This window comes from Ursus maritimus, unplaced genomic scaffold (genome assembly GCF_017311325.1).
Source record: "Ursus maritimus isolate PB19 unplaced genomic scaffold, ASM1731132v1 scaffold_24, whole genome shotgun sequence".
In the NCBI taxonomy this organism is placed as follows: domain Eukaryota; kingdom Metazoa; phylum Chordata; class Mammalia; order Carnivora; family Ursidae; genus Ursus; species Ursus maritimus.
The window spans coordinates 42,371,456-42,396,757 of record NW_024424897.1 but is presented as its reverse complement, the minus strand read 5'-3'; the positions used below and the strand labels follow the sequence as shown (position 1 = coordinate 42,396,757).

At 38.1% G+C, this 25,302-nt stretch overlaps 1 protein-coding gene and 1 pseudogene across 2 annotated transcripts in view; both read right to left on the bottom strand.

Moving 5' to 3' along the window:
* EFCAB5 (EF-hand calcium binding domain 5) overlaps positions 1-25,302 on the bottom strand; it is a 199,624-nt gene that overhangs the window by 164,701 nt on the left and 9,621 nt on the right. Inside the window, exons 2-5 of one of the 2 annotated variants that reach the window (XM_040641087.1) lie at positions 23,975-24,077; positions 16,613-16,662; positions 16,009-16,071; positions 14,949-15,033 (exon numbers count right to left, since the gene is read on the bottom strand). In XM_040641087.1, the coding sequence (XP_040497021.1) occupies positions 14,949-15,033; positions 16,009-16,071; positions 16,613-16,654 (190 nt within the window). In that variant the 5' untranslated portion in view covers positions 16,655-16,662; positions 23,975-24,077. Of the gene's footprint in view, positions 1-14,948; positions 15,034-16,008; positions 16,072-16,612; positions 16,663-21,957; positions 22,357-23,974; positions 24,078-25,302 lie in introns of those variants that run through there. The other variant, XR_005837490.1, reaches the window with a different exon arrangement.
* Positions 5,450-6,991, bottom strand: LOC103667202 (annotated as a pseudogene).

The window sequence follows — 25,302 nt, the reverse complement described above, 5'->3', positions numbered from 1 at the left end:
GGCTCCCTCCCCCTTCCATTTATCTTCCGATATCTGTGCGCGGTTTCACAGCTCCCCTCTTCGTACCTCAATACTCAGCGCTGGAGATGTTCATTTTTAGAGATCCAGATGTATCTTCCTGCGTCTCAGGCTGATTCCGTCATTATTTAGGCTGCTCTGGTACCTATCCAGCTCTACTCAGGGGACCGGCTGAAAAAGGGGTCCCCTACTCCTCCGCCATCTTAACTCCTCTCTCCCAGCCCTATTTAAACATACCTCTGCGTCAAAAAACCTTGATGAGGACATGGAATACTCGCGAGGTTCAGTGGGGTGGGGTCTGGAGCCGACGACCAAGAAAGAATTCTTGAGGCGTCTTTGGTGCAAAATTGGTGGTTTATTAAAGCACGGGGACAGGACGCGTGGGCAGAAAGAGCTGCTGTGGGTCATATGGTTCTTGTCCTTTCTTTTATTTATGTAGTGTATCACATCAATTGATTTGCAGGTGACGAACCACGCTTGCAGCCCAGGAATAAATCCCACTTGGTTGTGGTGAATAATTCTTTTAAAGTACTGTTGGATCCTATTGGCTAGTATTTCAGTGAGAATTTTTGCATCCACGTTCATCAGGGATATTCGTCTGTCATTCTCCTTTTTGGTGGGGTTTTGTCTGATTTTGGGATCCAGGTAATGCTGGTCTCATAGAAAGAGTTTGGAAGTTTTCCTTCCATTTCTATTTTTTTGAAACAGCTTCAGAAAAATAGGTATTAATTCTTCTTTAAATGTTTGGTAGAATTCCCCTGGGAAGCCAACCGGTCCTGGACTCTTGTTTGTTGGGAGATTTTTGATTACTGCTTCAATTTCCTTGCTGGTTATGGGTCTGTTCAGGTTATCTATTTCTTCCTGGTTCAGTTTTGGTAGTTTATACGTCTCTAGGAATGCATCCATTTCTTCCAGATTGACTAATTTGTTGGTATATAGTTGCTCATAATATGTTCTTATAATTGTTTGTATTTCTTCAGTGTTGGTTGTGATCGCTCCTCTTTCATTCATGATTTTATTTTTTGGGGTCCATTCTCTTTTCTTTTTGATAAGTCCAGCCAGGGGCTTATCAATCTTATTATTTCTTTCAAAGAACCAGCTCCTAGTTTTGTTGATCTGTTCTACTATTCTTTTGGTTTCTATTTCATTGATTTCTGCTCTAATCTTTATTATTTCTCTTCTCCTGCTGGGTTTAGGCTTTATTTGCTGTTCTTACTCCAGCTCCTGTAAGTGTAAGGCTAGGTTGTGTATTTGAGACCTTTCTTGTTTCTTGAGAAAGGCTTGTATTGCTATATACTTCACTCTCAGGGCCGCTTTTCCTGCATCCCAAAGGTTTTGAACAGTTGTCTTTTCGTTTTCATTTGTTTCCATGAATTTTTAAAACTCTTCTTTAATTTCCTGGTTGACCCATTCATTCTCTAGTAGGATGTTCTTTAGTCCATGTATTTTTGTTCTTCCCAAATTTACTTCTGTGATTGAGTTAAAGTTTCAAAGCATTGCGGTCTGAAAGTATGCAGGGAATGATCTCAGTCTTTTGGTTCTGGTTGAGACCTGATTTGTGACCAGTATGTGATCTATTCTGGGGAATGTTCCATGTGCATTTGAGAAGAATGTGTATTCTGTTGCTTTGGGATGGAATGCTCTGAATATATCTGTGAAGTCCATCTGGTTCAGTGTGTCATTCAAAGCCCTTGTTTCCTTGTTGATCTTTGGCTTAGATGATCTGTCCATTGCAGTAAGTTAGAGTCCCCTACTATTATTGTATTATTATTGATGTCTTTCTTTAGTTTTGTTAATAATTGGTTTACATAATTGGCTGCTCCCATGTAGGGGCATAAATATTTACAATTGTTAGGTTTTTCTTGTAGGATAGACCTTTAATTATGATATAGTGTCCTTCCTCATCTCTTATTACAGTCTTTGGTTTAAAATCTAATTTGTCTGATATAAAGAGTGCCACCCCAGCTTTCTTTTGATGTCCATTAGCATGATAAATTGTTTTCCACCCCCTCACTTTCAATCTGGAGGTGTCTTTGGGTCTAAAATGAGTCTCTTGCAGACAGCATATCATTGGGTCTTGCATTTTTATCCAATCTGATACCTTGTGTCTTTTGATTGGGGCATTTAGCCTATTTACATTCAGAGTAACTATTGATAGATATGAATTTAGTGCCATTGTATTACCTGTAAAGTGACTGTTACTGTATATTGTCTCTGTTCCTTGCTTTGCTTAGAGGATCCCTTTTAATATTTCTTGTAGGGCTGGTTTGGTGATCATGAATTCTTTTAGTTTCTGTTTGTCCTGGAAGTTTTTATGGCTCTTTCTATTTTGAATGACAGCTAGCTAGCTAAAGTATTGGCTGCATATTTCTCTCTTTTAGTACCCTGAATACATCATGCCAGTCCTTTCTGGCCTGCCAGGTCTCTGTGGATAGGTCTGCTGCCAGTCTAATGTTTCTACACATGTAGGTTACAGACCTCTTGTCCTGAGCTGCTTTTAGGATTTTCTCTTTGTCTCTGAGATCCATAAGTTTCACTATTATATGTTGGGTTATTGAGCTATTTTTATTGATTTTGAGTGGGTTCTTTGTGCCTCCTGGATTTTGATGCCTGTTTCCTTCCCCAGATTATGGAAGCTCTCCACTATAACTTGCTCCAATATACCTTCTGCCCCCCTCTCTCTTTCTGCTTCTTCTGAGAATCCACTTTTTCTAATATTGTTTCACCTTATGGTATCACTTATCTCTATAATTCTCCCCTCATGATCCAGTAGTTGTTTATCTCTCTTTTTCTCAGTTTCTTTATTCTCCATTATTGATCTTCTATAACACTAATTCTCTCTTCTACCTCATTTATCCTAGCAGTTACAGCCTCCATTTTTTATTGCATCTCATTAATAGCCTTTTTTATTTCAACTTGGTTAGATTTTAGTTCTTTTATTTCTCCAGAAGGGGATTCTCTAGTGTCTTCTCTGTTTTTTTCAAGCATAGCTGGTACCTTTATAATCATTATTCTGAACCCTAGTTTCAACATCTTACTTATTTCCATACTGATTAGGTCCCTGGCAGTCATACTGCATCTTGTTCTCTTTTTTGAGGTGAGTTTTCCCATCTTGTCATTCTGTCCAGAGAAGAATAGATGAACAAGAGAACAAAATACAAAAATGGCAACAATGACGCCAGAAAAATATACACTAAAAAAATCAAAAGAGATCCAAAACTGAAAAAAAAATTAAAAAGAAAAAAAGAGAATATAATCAGAATATGAGAAGAATAGAGCAATACGCTGGATTCTGTGTGCATTTTGGTCTTTTTTTTTTTTTTTAGAAAACTAGATCCCAAATTGTAAAGAAAGAAAAAGTTATATATGTACAAAAATAAAATTAATAATAAAAGGAAAGAATATAAACAGACAGGTGAACAGAACAGAGCAATACACTATATCCTGAGTGTATTTTGGTCCATTTGTTGGAAGAAAATACTTTCCAAAATTGTAAAGAAAGAAGAAATATATATATATATATATATATATACACACAAATAAAATTAAATACAATGAAAGGATAGAATGTAACTGTAAAGATGAAAATTAAAAAAGACTTTAACACCAGGTGTTATATATAACTAATGAATCATTGAACACTGCATCAAAAACTAATGATGTACTATACGGTGGCTAACTGAACATAATAATAAAAAAAAGACTTTAACAAAGGAAGAAGAAGAGAGGGAAAAGAAAGAGAGAATATGATCACACAGGTGAAGAGAAGAGAGTCATGCACTAGATTCTGGATGTATTTTGGTCTGTTTGTTAGAAGAAACTGCATCCCGAATTGTAAAGAAAGAAAAACTTACATATGTACAAAAATAAAATTAAATACAATGAAAGGCTGGAATGTAACTGTAAAAATGAAAACTAAAAAAGATTTTTAAAAAAGAGTTGGTAAAATAAGAAGTAGGTTGAAAGAGGAAAGAGAAAAAAATTAAAATTGAAAGACTTAGCACTGGAGTTTTGCAGTTCTCTCTGACTGGTAAACTTGACTTGGTCTTAGTTGGATGTTCTTGCTGATCCGAGGTGGGGCCTGTTGTGTTGATTCTTAGATATCTTTGCCCTGGGTGGAATTGCACCCCTCTTGCCAAAAGGCCAGACTAACACAGCTGTTCTGGTTTGCTCTACGTGGGTTTGTTCCCTGAAGGGTTTCCTCACCACTTTAGAAGATGAGAATAAAAAAGGCGGCCTCCCAATCTCCAGCCCTGGAGCCAAAAGCTCAGGGCCTCACTCCTCAGGGTGCCCTCAGGGAAAAGCAGTCAGTCACTCCTGTCTTCCTGGTGTCTGTCTGCACTCCGTGCTCACCCAGCCTGGGACAGAGAGTTTCTATCTCAGGCATGCAACCCCGTTTTGAGTCTCCAAACCCAGCCAACTCCTATGGTGTGCACCGGTGCCACTCCTCCCAGGGGAGGAAGGGGAGGGTCTTCTTGCAGTTCTGCCACTTGCTGGGCCCCTGCTGTCAGTGCGGTCACCTGATCACACCGGGGTTCATGGCTTATGGCAACACCAAGGTGAAAGCCCACTCCTGGGTTTACTGATTGCAGGCAGCTTCCCCTCTCCAATGCCTGGGAACTCTGCCACACTCAGGCACCTCCACTCTTCCTGTGACCCCGGGGATCCTGAGACCACACTGTCCCACCTAGGATTCTGCCCCACGTCACCACCTGAGTGCCTTTCAGGCACAAATGTCCCTTATAGAAGCAGACTTCTAAAAGTTCCAATTTTGCACTCCGCTGCTGTATCACTCTGTTGCTGGCTTACGGAGGCTCCTCCCCCTGCAGTTTATCTTTCCATATATCACCTTGAATTCACATTCCACACCCTCTACCTTGCAGAGAGGTCGTTTTTCTATTCATAGAGTTGTAGTTATTCTTTTCTTAGATCTCAGGTTGAGTTTGCAGGTGTTCAGAACGATTTGATAGCTATCTAGATGAATTCCTGGCACCAGACAAAACTAAGATCTCCTACTCCTCCGCCATCTTTGTTGGTTCTAAGATATATCTTTTCATTTATTTAGGACATCTTTAATTTCTTTTGGCAAAGCTTTATAATTTCAGTATAGAGGTTTTGCTCATTTTTGGTTAGATTTATTTCTAGATATTTAATGGTTTTGATGCTATTAAAATGGTATTTAATTTTTTATTTTCTAATTATTTGTTGCTAATATATATAAATATAATAGTTTTTGTGGATTTTTTTTTTCTTTCTTAAAGCCTTTACTTTGAGACATGATGGAAAAATCTTACTGGTATGCATAGAAAAGTAAGGCATGATCGCAGCTAAAAAGTGAAGACAATATAACCAGAAAGCTTTAATGCCTTTCGGCAAATGTTTAAACTAAAGTTCTAGGTGTGACAAGCCACAGGGCTGAAAGGAATGGTAATTAGTATTCCTCTTCTTCTTCTTCTTCTTCACCCTCTCCTTCAACAGAATCCACACCAACTTCCACATAAATCTTCTCAAGGGCAGCTATGTCCTCATGGGCCTTAGAAAACTCTCTTTCCTCCATGCCTTCACCCACATACCAGTGAACAAAGACACACTTGGCATACATTAGGTCAAACTTATGGTCCAGGGGAGCCCAGACCTCAGCAATGGCTGTGGTGTTGCTCAGCATACACACAGTTCACTGTACTTTGGCCAGGTCTCCACCATGTACCACAGTAGGAGGCTGGTAATTAATGCCAACTTTGAAGTCAGTGAGGCACCAGTCCACAAACTGGATGCTGCACTTGGTCTTGATGGTGGCAATGGCAGCATTGACATCTTGGGGAATCATAGGCAGCAAGCCACATATTTATCACGCCAAGGGTCATATTTCACGATCTGGTTGCCTGACTCAAAGCATGCAGTGGTGATCTCTGCTACAGAAAGCTGTTCATGGTAGGTTTTCTCAGCAGAGATGACAGGAGCATATGTAGCCAGAGGAAAGTGGATGCAGGGATAGGGCACCAGGTTGGTCTGGAATTCTGTCAGATCAACATTCAGGGCTCCATCAAATCTGAGGGAAGCAGCAATGGAAGACACAATCTGGCTAACAAGGCGGTTAAGTTTAGTGTAGTTTGAGCATTTAATATTGAGGCTTCTACTTTTTTTTTTTAATAGAGAAAGAGCATGTTCATGCACCTGCGAGTGGGGGGGGCAGAGGGAGAGAATCTTTCAAGCAGACTCCCTGGTGAGTGTGAATCCAGGTGTGGGGCTTGATCCCACAACCCATGAGATCATGACCTGCGCCAAAAATCAAGAGTTGGACGTTTAACCGACTGAGCCACCCAGGTGCTCCAATATCGAGGTTTCTGCAACAGTGTCATAGATGGCTTTTTTGTCTAACATGAAGGTACAGTCAGAGTGCTCTAGGGTGGAGTCAGTACTGAGGATAGCTGTAGGGCTCAACTACAGCTGTGAAAACCTGGGGGGCTGGGTAAATGGAGAACTCCAGCTTGGAATTCTTGCCATAATTGACAGAGGGATGAGATGTTCCATCAGTATGGAGGTGAACCCAGAGCCAGTTGCCCCTCCAAAGCTGTGGAAAACCAAGAAGTGTTGAAGACCTGTGTTCTGGTCACCTAGTTTCCAAATTCAGTCCAAGACAAGACCAATAATCTCCTTGCCAATGATGTAGTGTCCTCAGGAAGCAACTTCCTTGCCTGGGATGAGGTGCTCAGGGTGGAAGAGCTGATGGTAGGTGCCAGTGTGAACTTCATCAATGACTGTAGGTTCCAGGTCTACAAACACTGCCCTGGGCACATGCTGGCCAGCACCCATCTCACTGAAGAAGGTGTTGAGTCATCTCCTCCCCCAGTGGTCTTGTCACTTGGCATCTGGCCATCAGGCTGGATGCCGTGTTCCAGGCAACAGAGCCACCGGTATTCATTGTCAATCTGGACACCAGCCTGGCCAGTGTGGATGACATGCACTCATGCATGGTGGCTACAGGTTAGCAGGCGCAGGTGACAGGAGAAGACACAGGGTCACAATTACCGTCCCTCACAAGCTAAGTCAAGGTAAGTAATGCACTTATCATTGTTTTTTGTATGTTGACTTTGTGTGCAGAAACCTTGTTAAATTTATATCGATTGCTTTATTCAATTATGTCATCTGCAAAAAAAAGACATTTCTACTTTATTCTTTATAATTTTTATAACTTTGATTTCCTTTATTTGCATTATTGCACTGGCTAAAACCAAGGATTTTGGCGGGAGGAATAGTCTGTTTCTAACACACCTTTAGAAATTAAGACACGTTAATGCAGAAACTCTGTCTCCCAGTGGTTAGAACAGTGTCAGAAACATAGTAAGAACTCAATTACTTGATAAATGAATAAATGTTGTGTTAAAAAATATTATGGGCATTGGAATCACAGATAGCAGGGTTCAAATACCAGCTCTTGCCTTTCCTAGCCCCATGATTTAGAACAAGTTACTCAGTTTAGACTCAGTTTCTATTCCTGTAAAATGGAAACAAAATTATACTTTGCAGGATAGTCATGAAAAAATTATATGCATATATAATTATATGCATATATATGAAATTATATATCCTAAAACGTCTATAGTTATTATTATTATTGAATGAGCTCACACAGAGAGAATGTCTAGAGTGAGAAGAGGATCAAGAAAGGAAACTTATGCAACATTTAAAAAATACCAGACATGTTTAATAAAATTAGTTTTTTGTTGTTTAGGTCAGGATGTTGCTACTGCTCAAAAGTCATTATAGGACTTACAAGTTTTATGCAACATTTTTAAAGAACAGGCAAAAAAAGAACACAGGAGTGGGAGAGCTGGGAGGAAAATAGGAGAGGTTAGAATCACAGAAACCACAAGAAGAGTTTCAAGAATGCTGTATTAACAAAGATCCTTTCAATTTCAAGCAATAGGAATCCATCTCACATAGCTTAAATTAAAAATGAAAAGCATTAGTTCATATAGCTGGAAAGTCCATAACTGTTTTCAGGCATCACTGAAATGCACCTCTAGTTTCTAATTTACTCTGTTGAATTAATTTTTAGGCAGGTTGTCCTCATATGTTGATTAAAATGGTCACCAGCAGCTTTAGATTTGCATAATCTTTATAATCATTGATTTTTAAAATCTGCCATTAAAATTCCAGTTTAAAAAATCTGGGAAAAAAATCTGGGAAAGGTTTTAATTCACTTGGTCTAAATTATATGCCTATTTCTGAACCATCCACAGCATTGAAGGGGTGGTGAATCTGATTGATCAGGTTTGGATTACCACCTATCCCTGGAAATAAAGGGGTGGAGTCAGCCACATCTAAACCAAATGGATTAAGGACAGAAGGGTGGTTTCCCAAAGAGATGTTGGACAGACAAAAAAAAATTATCACTACAGAGGAAGTGGTCAATAGTGTCAAATGCTGCAGAGAAATCAAATGATTTAAGAAGTAGAAAGCATATATTGGATCTAGCATCCAGTTATTCTTCACTGACCTCGGTGATTTCTTTGATAAGAATGGAAGGAACCAAGACTTCAGTGGGTTGGGGAGGGGCTTGGAGGTGAAATGGAGACTGGACAAATGGACAATTATTTCAAGGAATGTGATTCTGAAGGGAAGGATTTTTCTTTGAAGGTGGGATAGTCTTGACTGCATTTAGAGAACAGAAGGAAGGAGCCAATGTAGAGAGGAAAACAGAAGCTACAGGAGAGAGATTGGTGAGGGTCCTCAGGGTCTGAGGAGATAAGAGAGATTGAGATCAAGAATATATAATAAGCATGAGAGACTATGCACTCTGAGAAACAAACTGAGGGCTTCAGAGGGGTGGGGGGTGGGGGAATGGGATAGACTGGTGATGGGTACTAAGGAGGGCACGTATTGCATGGTGCACTGGGTGTTATATGCAACTAATGAATCATCGAACTTTACATCAGAAACCAGGCATGTACTGTATGGTGACTAACATAATATAATAAAAAAAACATTAAAAAAAAGAATATATAATAAACTTGGATGAGGTGTTTCCTACACTTTACTGAGGGCATTCCCTCTAATGGCCTCTATTTTTTATGGAATAAAATAAATATTGCTAAAACCAACGAATGGTGGGATCATAGACTTGACTGTGCATAATAAAAAGTTTGAAATAATTGTTATGAAGGTGGAAAGGAGCAGACAACAAACACATAGATAGGTTTCCAAGTAATACAGAAAGTCCGTCTGAGATGGAAGACCATATATTTTTGTTGGTGTTAGCACATAGAATTGCATGACTTTTTCCTAGCATAACTCTGGGTTCTTGAGACCTAGCTAACTCAGGCTCTGAACAATAAGCTATCAGATTTTTTATATATATGTATCGATGTCTGCTGAGGTGATTGGAATAAAAAACTTAATGGGAATATTAAGTTTTTTTCTGACATGGCCATGGAGATGAAGTAGTTTCAGGCCTTTACAAATATTACTCACTGGTCAATTTACTTCTGTGTGCTGAACAAAGTACCAGTGCCCAGCTGAATCACAATAGGATAAGGGCCGTGTATTATTAAAGTCTTTTGCTTTTGTTATTTGTGGATGCAGAAGAAAAGAAGAAATAGATATGGAAATTATTTTTATAGTCATTATTTTTAAGATAACCAGAAAGTAGTTATTGATTTATGCCTCAATCATTAATAACTCTCATTAAATAGTAACAGTGCAATGAAAGTGCAAAAGACTAGAACCTCCATAGTATAGAGCAGTATTTTTTTAAATCTTATTTATTAGTAAATATTTAAGACCTGTAAATATAATGATGACATAATAGGTAGCCATGTATCTACTCTCAGTTTAAGAAAAAAATTACCTAAAAATTAAAGCCTCCCATACACCCCTACTTTAAAAGAAACTCTATTCTGAATTTCATGTTTATCATTTCTCTGCATTTATCTTGTATCTAAGCAGTATAATATTGTTCTTCTTGCTTTTAAATTTTATAAAAATGATTTCATGCCATGTGTATTCTGTGACCTTTTTGATACTTAATATTTTGTTTGGAAATTCATCTTTATTGACAAATGCAGCTCTATCTCATCCATTAAAAAATAATTTAAAAAATTTTTTATTTTGATTCCACTTAGTTAACATACAGTGTTATATTAATTTCAGGTGTACAATATTGTGATTTGACAATTCTATACATCACCCAGTGCTCATCATAACAAGTGCATGCCTTAATTCCCATCACCTATTTCACCCATTCCCCCATTCTTTCTTCATTTGTTTTGTTTCTTCAATTCCACTTATGAGTGAAATCACATGGTATTTGTCTTTCTCTGACTGACTTACTTCGCTCAGCATTATACACTAATTCCATCCATGCCATTGCAAATGGCAAGATTTCATTCTTTTTGATGGTTGAAGAATATTCCGATCAGAGAAGTTACTGCCTGTGCTCTCTTCTAGGATTTTTATGGTTTTAGGTCTCTCATTTAGGTCTTTCGTCCATTTTGAGTTTATTTTTGTGCATGGTATAAGAACGTAATTCAGTTTCATGTTGCTGTCCAGTTTTCCCAACATCATTTGTTGAAGATACTTTTCCCATTGGATATTCTTTCCTGCTTTGTTGAAGATTAATTGACCATATAATTGTGGGTTTATTTCTGAATTTTCTGCTTCATTGATCTATGTGTCTATTTTTGTGTCAGTACCATACTGTTATGATTGCTACAGCTTTGTAATATAACTTGAAGTCTGGAATTGTGATGCCTCCAGCTTTGCTTTTCTTTTTCAAAATTGCTTTGGCTATTCAGGGTCCTTTAAGGTTCCATAATAATTTTAGAGTTGTTTGTTCTAGTTCTGCGAAAAATGCTGTTGGTATTGTGATAGGAATTGCATTAAACCCATAGATTGGTTTGGGTAGTATAGACATTTTAACAATATTTGTTCTTCCAATCATGAGCATGGAATGTCTTTATATTTCTTTGTGTCGTCTTCCATTTTTTCATCAGTGTTTTATAGTTTCAGAATACAGGTCTTGCACCTCTTTGGTTAGGTTTATTCCTAGGTATCTTATTATTTTTGGTGCAGTTGTAACTAGTTCATTCATTTTTCACTGCTTCATAGTATATCATTATATGACTGTATTGCAATGTATTTATTCCTTCTCATTTTTGGTGGGGAGTTATCCACAAATATTTTAAAATTTGTTTTATTGATTTATTTAAAATTATCCCTGGCCTTATTGCGAATACTCTGAAGAATACTTTTTTTTTTAAAGATTTTATTTATTTATGTGACAGAGAGACAGCCAGCGAGAGAGGGAACATAGCAGGGGAGTGGGAGAGGAAGAAGCAGGCTCCCAGCGGAGGAGCCCGATGTAGGGCTCGATCCCAGACTGCCGGGATCACGCCCTGAGCCGAAGGCAGACACTTAACGACTGCGCTACCCAGGCGCCCCTCTGAAGAATACTTTTAAATCCTACCTAGAGAGTATCCATCTTTCTGCCCAGGAAAAAATTAAGTAGTGTGTAAAGAAACTCTTGAAAAGCCAGTATTTCATCTGAAGAATGTCTTATGTCCAATACTGAATAGTATTTATGAACCTCCTCCCAAGTTTTTATTCCCTCTTTGGTTGATTCTCTTATTCCAATATGGGGGCAGTAAGGAGGGTAGTATAATGCTCTTCCTTACCTCTCAGTTGTATTTGCCAACAAGTTAGCCACATTTTTAAGGAGAAGGGGATATTTCCACTCTGGTTCATCACGATGCTCACTAATATACAGTGATTTTGTTGTTGTTTTAAATAAGTGTAAAGAGAGCAATTCTTTAAAGTCTGCGGGTTCTAATGTTACTCTCTTTGCTTTTACCTCTCCGGCATAACCCAAAGAGGATCCTCTCCTGCTTTAAAGGTAGTGCTACCGATGTATAGCAACTTAATATCTACCCATCTGCCATGGTTCATATGTGCACTCACACATGAACAAGGACATTCTCTATCTAGCTGCAGTGCTTCTCTAGTGTGCTTGGCTATGATAGTTTGCTAAGCAATAATCCTAGTGTTTGCACTGATATGCAGAGTGGAAGAAGATGTGTATTTGGTTACAACTCCAAACGCTTCTCTTAGAGCCATAAAACCAAGAAAAAAAAAAAAAGGAGGCACAGCAATAGTAGGGTTAATAAATCAGAATTCTAAACAAGCCTATCTGCACTGTCTTCTGATTTAGTGACCTCTGAGTTCGAGGATCATAAATTACAGCACTGCCCAAGGGCAAATTAATTCTGAGGTTCAACTGAAAATAGTTTCAAGCGGGTACTGGGTTTTTTAGCAGGTCTATGCTTGGACATTCCTAAATCTTTTACAGATTGATTGATTCATTATACATTCACTCAGTAATAATAATGCTTCATTTTGTGGCAGGCACTATGCTAAGCACTGGAATTCTTTTTCAGGATTACCTTCCTAAACTCTTCATAGCATTAAAAGCCTTTCAAATTCTTCCCCAACATGTACTCCTTCACCCCTGTATTAATCCACCTCCTAACATACAAAGACTTATTCAGGTACTTCAGGCATAAATGCTTTCAACTAAATAAGTAGGGACACAAAAGAATTCCATATTAATATTTTGAAAGGTCCATCCTTCAAAGTGACTTTTATCATTTCTTGCACTTAGTTCATGGCTCCCTGCTGGGCATGGCCTCAGTACAAACCTATTTTAGGACATATTTAGGAATGAATTATTATCCACATTATAATAAGCTTGAGCAGATTCTTTCTTCACAAGAGGGCTTATAACATTAGTGGGACTGGCTGCTGATTAAACTGGTGCAAATTGACCCAGCAGGGCTACTCAACTAAATGTATGATGTTCTCCTTAAATACAAGCCACGTCTGAAACTCAGCTGGCTTGATTCTTAACATTTGTACAGAAGGTAGAATGACTATGAAAAAGGAGGAAAAGAAGCACTATTTAATACTATTGGAATTAAGATTCAATAGCTGCAAGAAAATGCTTTTTCCTACAAAACTTTGTTAATCTTAGGGATATGAAATAAGAACAAAGTTGAGCAAACATTTTCTCTCTTTTTTTAGTATTTTATTTTTAAGTAATCTCTATACCCAACATGGGGCTCAAACTTAAATCCCCAAGATCAAAAGTCGCATGCTCTACTGACTGAGCCAGCCAGGCACCCTGAGCAAACATATTTTCAAAGAAACGACTTCTCAAAATGTAAGTTAAGCTCATATCCTGACAAGTACAATAACTAGGGTAAAGAAATGAGGAGTTCATATGTACACTTAAACACAATATTTTCTTTGCAAAGATACGTATTTGAGTGCATTCTGAGAGCTGCCTGACAAGACATCATTTTAATTTTGACAAGTATATAACAAGAATAAAGACATTTTCTTTGGTATATTGAAACTGCATTAACAGTTCCTATCCCCACTTTTTAGACACACACACACACACACACACACACGTTTACAAAGAGAGATTTAAAATATTAGGTTTAATAGTGACTGGTCACTGAATAAATAAGTACATTGCATTACAACTGATATTGCAATAAGCAACTGCAATGTTTTCAGTATATATCATATACTGGGATGAATAGACTTAAACAAAACACATTTACCTCTACCATATGTTGAAAAGCAATAACAGAAATTGAAAGTACAAGAACAGGAAATACCACAAACTCTTGACTGATAAGTTTTCTAGAGGGAATATATGTGTGAAGTTTTACATGTGCAAATTTGGTCACAAACTGATTAAAACAAAAACCTAATTAAATTTACAGCAATTCTGTTTGGCATGTTTAAAATGAAAGTGTTCTTTTAAAAACCTGGCTGAAGGGCACCTGGCTGGCTCAGTCAGAAGAGGGTGCAACTCTTGATCTCAGGGTCATAAGTTCAAGCCCCACCTTGCATGTTAGAGATTACTAAAAATAAATAAATAAACTTAAAAAAAAAAAACCTGGCTGAAATGATTAAGGTAAAGGTAAAGTATATTTAGCGGTAATGGTGGCAGAGGGTGGGAGCAAAATCAAGAAACTGGTGCTGGGGGGAGAGGCAGGTGGAGAAGGACTTCCCAAGAAACTTTTTAAAAGTTAGTGAAGCTATGAAAATATTATATTTTACAATTAAAACAATAAGTATTGGAAAGTTTGGTTCTTGATGTATATTTATTATAATGTATGTTAATAAGAAAAAATAGTAAATAATTGCTTTTAATTGGTTTAAGAGACAGAAAACCCTTTGGAGAAAAATAAGCACCTAAAAGTTATAAGTAGCATCTATATACCAATTTATAGTTTAGAAAATGCTTTAATAATTATTATTGTAATTCGATCTATCTCAGCCTAGCACATACTAAACACTTAATGTTTTAAACCGAATAGTAGCAAATTTCAATTGATTAAAATTGTTAAATTTCAGATAGTGTCAAGAATTTTTATTGCACAGGATTTCACTACATATCTGAAGCTAGAAGAACTGTAGTGAAAGGGATGAATGTCTTTCACACTTGTTTTTGTCTTAGATCCTATAAATTTCCAATGTGCATAATTATGTGGGATTTGGGTTAAGGATGGGGTTAGAAGTCAAACAGAAAAAATGTGTGGTCAAGTACAGAAGTAAAAAGGAGAAACAAACAAATAAAAAGCCCGCCAAATCACTTGTGTTCTTCATTTTATTTTTGCATTAATGGGTATGTGTCAGGCAGCTCTCAGCTAAATTTTCTCTTTAAGCATGAGATGAATAAAGTTGCCTCAAAAGTATTAATAGATGGTGAGGGGAATGTATTTTTAACTATTTCCCAAATCGTATTTAAAATACCCCAGGATTATATTTTTTTTAAAGGTAAAATCTTACGGAATGCATCCCCAATGAAAATATAATTGTTTTAAATTCCACAGTGTAGGGGAAAGCTAGTTCTCTACCTTGGGATTTGATTTCAGCCGCTGCTGTTTCTGCCACATTGCTTCTGGTGTCTAATGCAGAACTGCCGGGTACACTCTGTGAACTCTGAAAGGAGAAAAGAAACATCAATTTCAAAATGAGTTACTTTTCCTCAAAGTTGCATCAACTCTCCCAGTTAAAGAATGCAGATAAATGCCTTGTAGGAGTTACCGAACATACCTGCTTAATTTTTCGAGAATTTAATGCTGTATATTAGAAGCAAAGCCGTAATCACAGTCTTACTGCATCAACAAGATAAAATGCATTGGCTCAACATGTCATCCCATCTTCCTGTGGCTAACAAAGTGATATGCTAAGAATATTATTCCAGATGTACTTTAATCCTCAAAAGTATGGTGTTACACAATACTTTCTAGAAAAATAATTTGAGACCACCACATAGTGAAATCGGACTTTTGAAAATGCTATTGTTTTACTATTAGAATCACTTTCCATGTTTGTGATGGAAAGAAAAATATTTCATTTTAACTGAAGAAATTAAAGATTAGTTTTATGAATAAATGATGGCAAAATAGCTTTTTGTGCTCATGCTGATGTGGTCTTGTTTGTTTTGTTTTCATGCTGGTATAGTTTTAAAAGAATGAAAATAGAATATCTTTAAGACTTATGTTAATGAACTTAAAGGTGAATCATATTTTTCATTGCCTCCCCTTTTCTATAGAATGTTCTTGAACTCTTGTATTCAAATAAACACAAAGTAACTTAAATTATTAATATGGGAATTATGTTTTCAGAATGAATAGTGAAGTTCCCCTAAAAACTGGTGGTTATTGTACTCAGGGTAATAGTTCTGATTTTAGAAAGCACCCTTTACGTATAATTATAATAGTTTTTCACAAATAATTTACGTGTCCATGGAAGCTTCCTGCAACTGACTCAACTGAGTCAGCTTAAGCCTCTTTTGCCATTTTGTTTAATCTTTTTGAATACCCACATACTTTCTTTTCTTTCTCCTTAAGAAAATTAATTTGTCCAGTTTACTTTCCGACATTAACATCTGATTATTCATGAAAACTCTACCTCAGTAGGCTCTTCCACTTCAGTTGCTTCCTCTTTCCTTTCCTTGTCTTCTTTTCCATTTTCCTGAAATGGAAACAGTGCTAGTAGTGGTATCCAAAAGAAGCTAAAGATAAAACTAACATCTTATACTCTAGTATAGTAAGCTTTTTATGTAAAAAAAATTTACATAACGGGCAAACACCATACCAAATAAAATCACACAAAGTAGATGTAGTAACAAATTCAAACAGTAGCAGACTTGTTATAAATGCCAACCAACTAGAAGCAGACTACTATGACTCAGCTATTATTTGACCCCTCCAACCCCTTTTTCTTTTAGTAGATTCCACACCCAGCATGGAGCCCAACTCGGGGCTTGAACTCATGACCCTGAGATCAAGACTGAGCTGAGATCAAGAGTCGGATGCTTAACCAACTGAGCCACCCATGGACCCCTGACCCTCTTTCTTTCAGCACTTTTGTCACAACCTGAAGCAGAAGACATCAACTAAAAAGAGAAGTAATTAAATGATAAAATATGATATTGCCTCTCAATTTTCTCAAGAATGTTGACTCTCAAATCCTCTCATAGTTAAGTGGTTAGAAACCTATGTAAGCCAGGTACCTGAGAAGGTTCAGGGTCCTCTTGAGATGCTGACTCACTCATCTGGGCCACTGAAAGGTATCATCAAATGGTAGGGAAAAGTATTACCAGACCAATATTAATAACAAAAAGAGAGAAAGAAAATATTAATAAACAACAAAAAGTACTGCAGAAGACTGAAATCACCTCCAACCACCAACGCATCCCACCATTCTATTGAATGGAAAGTTCTCAACTGCTAAACTTTTCAAACTCTTCTACTGTTATTGCTGTTGTTACTGGCCAAAACTAGATTAGCACTAGGCTAGTGCCCAGGGAGACAGGAAAACTCAACCATTAGTAATCACCACCATTACCATTAAAAAAAGACACACACAACAGTAATGCAAGTGAATTTTTTAAAACGTTATCATCCTCATTAATTTTTGAAATAACAATTCAGATGAGGTGAAGTGAAACTTTGATGGCTACCCAACTCATTTGAGAAAGGCATATAGACAGTGTAATAATCTTACTACAAAGCATTTTTTTGAATGAGGAGTTCTGAGAGGAATGTGATTTATCTTGTTTATTTATTCATATTAAGGAATTAAAGTGGATAATTATCAGAGTCACTGCAAATGACTACAGATTCAGTCACAAATTATCAAAATCACTGGTGTGCCAAAAATCATTTAAGAATTTGTGTATATTTAGTCTTGTTACTATGTAAAAAGTAAATTTTATATCCGTGGCCTCTACCTCTAGGGCGGTTACAATCTAGGGACTATTTAATTTGAAATGGTATCTTCATACTGTGCTAGAGTATTTGCATTTCTTTTTATCAGCACATGTTCTAGTTGAATAAACCAAAATTACTGCCTTTGGAGATGACAGATTCCGACACTTTAGAATAGCTGCCTCATAGCCTTTTTGAAGCAGTTCATAAATAATAGATATATAAATAGATTTCTTTGGTAGGTCCCAATTGTACATTCTCACAGACTGCTTTCTCTGCTTGTGGTGTCCATCTCCTGAAATTGCTAGGAAGCTACCTTCCATTTCCTTCAAAATCAGTTTTGTTTGGATGCACCAAGATAAATCCAATGCAATAAACCTTTATTGGGTGCCTTCTCTAAGCAGGCAGACATTGGGGTTGTAAAGATGAGTAAGACCTGTGCTCAGGGAGACAGGAAAACTTCTTTTGAAGAGTTCCTAGTTTAGGATGGAAAAAAGGATAAAGAGATGCAACTCAATCTGCAAAGTGCAAAAGTAGAGGTGCATATAAAATGCCAAGGAACACAGAGGGGTAAGCAATTACTTTTCCCAGGGAGGTCAGAGAAGTTTTCACGAAAAGATAAATTTCTAAACTGGATTTTAACGGGCTAATAAGACATTTTTGTGTAAAGAAGAGGGGAAGAGGGGTGCCTGGGTGGCACAGCGGTTAAAGCGTCTGCCTTCGGCTCAGGGCGTGATCCCGGCGTTACAGGATCGAGCCCCACATCGGACTCCTCCGCTATGAGCCTGTTTCTTCTTCTCCCACTCCCCCTGCTTGTGTTCCCTCTCTTGCTGGCTGTCTCTATCTCTGTCAAATAAATAAATAAAATCTTTAAAAAAAAAAAAAGAAGAGGGGAAGAGTATTTGAGGCAGAAGGAGCAATACACACTAGGGTATGCGAGTTCAAAAAGTGAAGCATTCATGGAGCAGAGCATAGTTATATTAAAAGAAAATGGAAGGAGAGGCAGCTGAAAAGGTCACTTTTCAATCTGTAAAGGTTAATCATGCTGAATCAAGGAGTTTGGACTTTACTCTGTGCTTTTTAAGCACAGGATAGCTATGATCAAATTGGTATCTTAAAAAGTTACCTCTGCCAGCAAAGACTAGAATTATGAAACACTGGGGGAAGAGAGAATGAAGGTAGATTTTGTACCTAAAATGTTGCACCTGCGGAAAATGGCCCTCACTCTAGTCAAGTCCTGCCAGATTTTGCCAATACCCTAATCATATCCCTTCAGCTTCACTTTTTCAGCACATGTAGATGGTTTCTAACCACAAGCACCTAGAATTCTGTCTGAGCATTTCCCGCCAGTCCAAATGTGGGGACAGGCAAGAAGTGCTTGGGACTTGATATCTAATAGGAGAAGCCCTCAGCCAGTGATGGATAGGAAGCTGCATATAGTCCCATGTGGGTTTCAGAGTGGGGAACTCCAGAGTTCCCCAATGGGTTAGAACTTCAGTTGCCTACCAGTAAAACTTGCCCAATAATACAGGCTTCCTTCACTTTTCTGTATTACTTCTGTACTCCCTTACCATTGTTTCCTGGAACCACCTCATAAATGAACTTGCACTCAACTCTTTGGATCAGGCTCTATTCTGAGGGAACCTAAACTAAAACAGATATGATAATCAGGATTGGGGGGGGGGAATTGAATCTAAAGTGTGAAAGAGAAATAGTTAAGGTTCACTGAGTGTTTTTTTCATATTTACAAGACTGAATGGATGATGATGCTATTAAGTGAAATAAGGAAAAGAGAGGAAAATCAGGTTGGGAGAATGATAAGAGTTTGAGTTTGGAGGTGTTAACACATTTAAGACACCTGCTCAGTAGTCTAATAGAAGTTTCCAGTAAGAATCTTACTGACACTGAAATATATTATGGTGCATTAGTAGGAAGTTATGCAGAATCAAGCCCATTGGAAAATGATAGAAGCACTGTCCAGTCTGAACAGTACTAACTTGCATTTTAATTACTCAAAGTGCAGAGCATTCTGCACACCTCATACTCCCACTCATGAGATTCTAGATTCATTCTACTTAGATTGTCAGCTATGAGACAGAGTTTTTGTGAATTTTGTACAGGCCCTTTACATGCATTCCCAATAGATTTATAAATTGGTGAATTGCAGCATTTGGCATCTTGATTGGCAAGATTGTCAGTCATATATGAAAGGGTAGCCAGTTATCCTTGAGGAAGGGGTTTCCCAAGGTAAGAGAGAAATCATACACAATTCTGATTTGTCAGACTAATAGAAGATCAGAAATGTCATTTAGCTAGATTTCCATGAGTCTTAAACCCCTGGGTATTGACAGAAAGATGCATTTGCAGGAGGATGCTAGTAGAGATCACCCAATAAGAATATCTTCTAGTAGAAGAAAAAAAAAAAAAGCTAAAGATAAACCCTTGCTGATGAACACTTAAAGGTAAGCCAGGAAAGAAAAGCCAGGGTAAGAGAGAGATAACTGCTGAGAATGGCAGGAGATTCCTGCAGCTATTTACCGTCACGCTGCTGGCTTGACTCCCATTATCAGCCTCAACCACTGTGCATATGCTACAGCAAGCTCCTGCAGCCCCACAAGTATATGCGAATGGCCAAGGTCTGTACAGCTATTGGTGGGTCTGGATTGAACCCTAACCCCTGTCATTGGTCTGTACATCTCCACTCACTTTCAGTTAACCCTACAGTTGTGCGCCCTCAAGACACCAGCCCCAACTTCCATCACTGGCCTCCCCTGTCAAACATGTGCCTACAGCTAGCCCCTATAGTCACACATGTGCACATTGACAGCCAGAGCCACTGCAGCTGCCTGTGTGCCTGCAGTTGGCCCCAGCCCCTGCTGTGGGCCCTAGCCTTCACCACTGCACATCCATCTGCAACTGGCCACTGCAGCCAGCCTCCTCAACTGGCCCCACAGCCAACTGTGTGCACACTACTGGCTATGGCCACCATCGTTCTCCGGCATGGTCCCTAGCCAGTAGACTGGAGGTTCTGTTAAAGAATCCAACAGTCCTGGGGCGCCCCAGTGGTTCAGTCAGTTAAGCATCTGACTCTTGACTTTGGCTCAGGTCCTAATCTCGGTGTCCTGGGATTGAGCCCTGTGTCAGGCTCCATGCTCAGCAGGGAGACTGCTTTAGGATTCTTTCCCTCTCCCTCTGCCCCTCCCCACACTCATACTCTCTCTCTAAAATAAAATAAATCTTAAAAAAAAAAGAATCCAACAATTGCAGCCATTGTGTACTGCCTGTAGCTCTCACCAAGGATCATGCAGTTGTTGATGTCATGGACCATAGCTTCCTGAGTCAATGAGACACCATGCCACTCCCACCCATCCCCATCTACAGGCACTACATGCCGTCACACTTGGCATCCTGCAGCACTAGACCAAGGGTCACAGCATATTCCAGCACACCCCCAACCACAGGTGAAGGTCTTTCCTTACCAAAGTCATTCCATAAAATCTGGAAGACATGACTCTTCTTCAAACACACAAACACCTACAAAAGTGATAGGAATCACAAAGAATCAAGGAAACATGACACCACTAAAGGAACACAGTAAACTTCCAGTAATGGACCCCAAGGAAGTAGAGATTCATAAATTACCTAGCAAAGAATTCAAAATAATTGTTTTTAATAATTGTTTTAAAGATGCTCAGAATGCTACAAGAGAACAGAGATAAACCATTTGATGAAATAAGAAAATAATAAAAGAATGAAATGATAAGTTCCACAAAGAGAAAAACATAAAAAGAACACCAGAAATTTTAGAGCCGGAGAATACAAGGACTGAAATGAAGAATTCAATGAAGAGCTTCAATAGCAGACTAGACCAAGCAGAAGAAAGAATCAGTGAATCTGAACACAGATATTATTATTATTATTATTATTATTGAAGTATAGTTGATACACAATGTTAAATTAGTTTCAGTTGTACAACATAGTGATTTGATGAGTCTATATACTATGTTATGCTCACCACAGGTGTAGTTATCATCTGTTACCATACAATACTATTATAATACCATTGACTATATTCCCTATGCTGTACTTTTTATCCCTGTGACTTATTCATTCCATAGTTGGAAGCCTGTGTCTCCCACTCCCTTTACCTATTTTGCCTATCCCTCAATTCTCTCTCCTGTGACAAGTATCTCTTTGTTCTCTGTATCGATGAGTTTGTTTTTGCTTTTTGTTTATTTGTGTTGTTTTTTTAGATTCTACATATAAGTAAAATCATATTGTATCCTTTCTTTGACTTATCTCATTTAGCATACCCTCTTGGGTCCATCCATGTTGTCACAAATGACAAGATCTCATTCTTTTTTTTTTTAAGATTTTATTTATTTATTTGACAAAGAGAGACAGCAAGAGAGGGAACAAAAGCAAGGGGAGTAGGAGAAGGAGAAGCAGGCTTCCCAGCAAGCAGGGAGCCCAATGCGGGGCTCGATTCCGGGACGCTGGGATCATGACCTGAGCCGAAGGCAGATGATTAACAGCGGAGCCAGCCAGGTGCCCCACAAGATCTCATTCTATTTTTATGGCTAAGTAATATTCCTGTGTGTATGTGTCTGTGTGGGCGTGTGACATCTTCTTTATCCATTCATCCATTGATGGACACTTGGGTTGCTTTCACATCTTGGTTACTGTAAGTAACGCTGCAATAAACATAGGGGTGCATATATCTTTTCAAATTAACATTTTCCTTTTTTGGGAGATAAATACAGTAGGAATACAGATCATTTGAAATGATCCAGTCAGAGAAAAGCAAAGGGAAAAAAATGAAGGAGAATGAAGAAAGCGTATGGGATTGGTGGGACACCATTAAGAGAAACTATGTATTACTAGAGTCTAACGAGAGGGAGAAAGGGGCAGAAAGCTTATTTTGAAAAATATGTCTGAGAACTTCCCAAATCTGGGGAGATATTTGCACATCCAAGTTCATGAAGTTCACAGGTCCGCAAACAAATTCAACCCAAAGACATCTTCCCCAGGACACATTGTAATAAAACTGTCAAAAAACAAAGACAATGATTAATCTTGAAAGCAGCAATAGAAAAGAAGTATGTCAATTACAAGGGAATCCCATAAGACTATCAGTGGATTTCTTATCAGAAACCTCACAGGCCAGGAGAAAGTGGGGTGATATATTTAAAATAATCAAGAATACTCTATCTGACAAAATTCTCCTCAGAAATGAAGGAGAGACAAAGTCTTTCCCAGACAAACAAAAGCTGAGGGAGTTCACCACCACTAGAACTGCCTTACAAGAAATGTGAAAGGAGTTCTTCAAGCCGGCACAAAGGGACAATTAGTAACATGAAAACATATGAAAATATAAAACATACTGATAAATATAACTATATAGTCAAATTCAGAATACTTCCATACTGTGATATGGTAGTATATTAGTTAATTCTAGTATAAAGGTTAAAGGACAGAAGTATTAAAAATAACTATAGCTACAATATTTGCTAATGGATATACAATATAAAAAGATGTAAATGGTGGCATCAAAAACAAAATGGGAGGGTAAAAAGATAGAGTTTTTATATGTAATTGAAATTAAATTGTTATCAGCTTAAAATAATTGTTACAATCGATGTTTCATGGTAACCACAAAGCAAAAATCTACAGTAGATGCACAAAAGATAAAAAGAATGGCATCAAAGCATACTACTACGGAAAATCATCAATTCACAAAGGAAGGCAGTAAGAGAGGAAGAAAGCAACAAAGGAACTATGAAACAACCAGAAAACCATTAACAAGATGATATTATTAAGTTTTTCCCTACTGATAATTACTCCAAATGTATATGGATTAAATTCTCTATCAAAATGCATCGAGTGGCTGGATGGATGAAAAAACAAGACCCAAATATATGCCACCAAAACAAGAGACTCAGATCAGCTTTAAGGACACACATAGGCTCAAAGTGAAGGGGTAGAAAAAGAGAATACATGCAAGTGAAACCAAAATAGAGCAGAGGTAGCTATACTTAACATCGGACTTTAAAATAGACTCTAAGCCAAAAGCTCCAACAAGAGACAAAGAAAGTCATTATACAATGATAAAGGGGTCAACTTATCAAGAATTATGGGTTGCGGAATTATAGTATTAATTGAATTCACATCCCAGCCAAGTTACTCATGTGAAAATTGGGGCACTGATTGGGAAGAAGGACCTCATTCCAAATTTTCAATATTTAGTGGGACTAGGAGACTAATAACCTCAAATTTCTGAGTCACTCTGAGTGTCTCTTGGCAATGGAGGCAGTTTGTCCTCCTGTATTTGTGAGACTAGCCTTCACTAAATTGAAAACCTTGCAATAATCTCATCTGGGGCAATTGCCTTACCAGGAGATGCCCATTTTCCTCAAGACTCATCACAACCACCTCTTACTTTTAGGAGACTCATAACGAAAATCAGATGTTAAAATCCTCTAGCAGGGCAAATATAAAGTCTGACCAGGAAGAAATAGTTTTTACAGCAAAAGATTTTCACGATTTGCATATATAGTGGCAGAAACCCAGGGAATATGTGTGAGAGTATATTATAGGGGAATTAAAGAAAAGAACAAAGAATATAACGCTGAGTTGTTAGAATTTGTTAATATGAGTACACTTACCAGAAATTAAGGACTGGAAGTGACGCTAATCATTTATTTGGTAAATTCACTGAAACTTGGACTCCACAGTGGCATGTGTTTAAGTTGAGATACTGGAACTTTCCTGGCATAAGGTAAGAAGAAATCCAAAGCCTTAGGGAGATAGAAATGTTGGAGCAGATTTATCACATACTGACCTGCACATCCACTCCCCCCCCTCCCAGTACATTCTCTGAAAGGATTCTGGTGAAAAGTATATTAGTGATGGGAATACTTACATCCTCGAAAAGCTCTATAGTGGCTTTCTTCTGTAGGTAAGGTAGGTGGGATGACCCATTTCAGGGTAACAGAAGCCAAATATTAGTGTTTAACCACCAAAGTAGTACATTTACCATAAAGAGAAGTAGAGATATAGTGGTAATCAGAAGGTTGACACTCAGCAATTTTTGTGGCTAAATGATTATGGTGGCCCTAGGAATAAGATAGATGGCCAGCCTACTGAAATTGTCATCTATATATAGTATAAAAAATCCATATATGGTGGCCAAAAATATGACTCTAGTCACCACGGTGGAGAGTTCTGACCTCTCACCAGTTTCTACGCCTAAGCCCCATAACTGAAGGCAAGGTTGGATCTCCTTAAAGGAGGATACTGCAGCACTGCCATTAGTATATACTGAAAATCTTCTTCCAAGTCTTCCCCACACCCCCTGTGGCCATCTCCTAAAATGACTATGTGCCAGGGAAAAAGAAATATTCAGGTTGTTCAGGGATTTTGAAACACTGGCACTACATTGATGTTAATTCCTGGGAACTCTAAGTGCCACTTCAGTCCACCAGTTTAAGTGTGGATTTGTGGTAGACAGGTGAGAAATTGAGTCTCTCTCTCTCTCTTTTTTTTTAATGGAACAGCTTAAGATCCTTTATTTACAGTTCCCAGAAGCCTTGTTTAGGGGCTAGGCTCCAGGTCTAGAGCTAGAAATCTCGTTTTTCACAGTTAAAAGGAACTGTTCAAGTGGAAGTTAGTGTCTTATACTCCATAGCTAATGTCGTAGCTGACTTTAGGCTGGTGGGGCTGTGGAGTCATGAATGGGTGGGGAAGGATTTGGGAGGTATAAGAACCCGGCTGTGGTGTTCCTAGAGTTGGTACATAAACTGGAATTGTCTGTTGACAACAGTACCACAAAGAGGGTAAGGAGGATGGTCTGGTGAGAACCCAGGAACTTCTGGAGGACACCTGAATCTTCACATGAATCTTTCTCCATGCTGAAACCTGCATGGACACGGAAGACTTTGTTTGCTGGGATGTCAAGCAAAATATTGCTGAACTGCACATGGCACAGCATGAG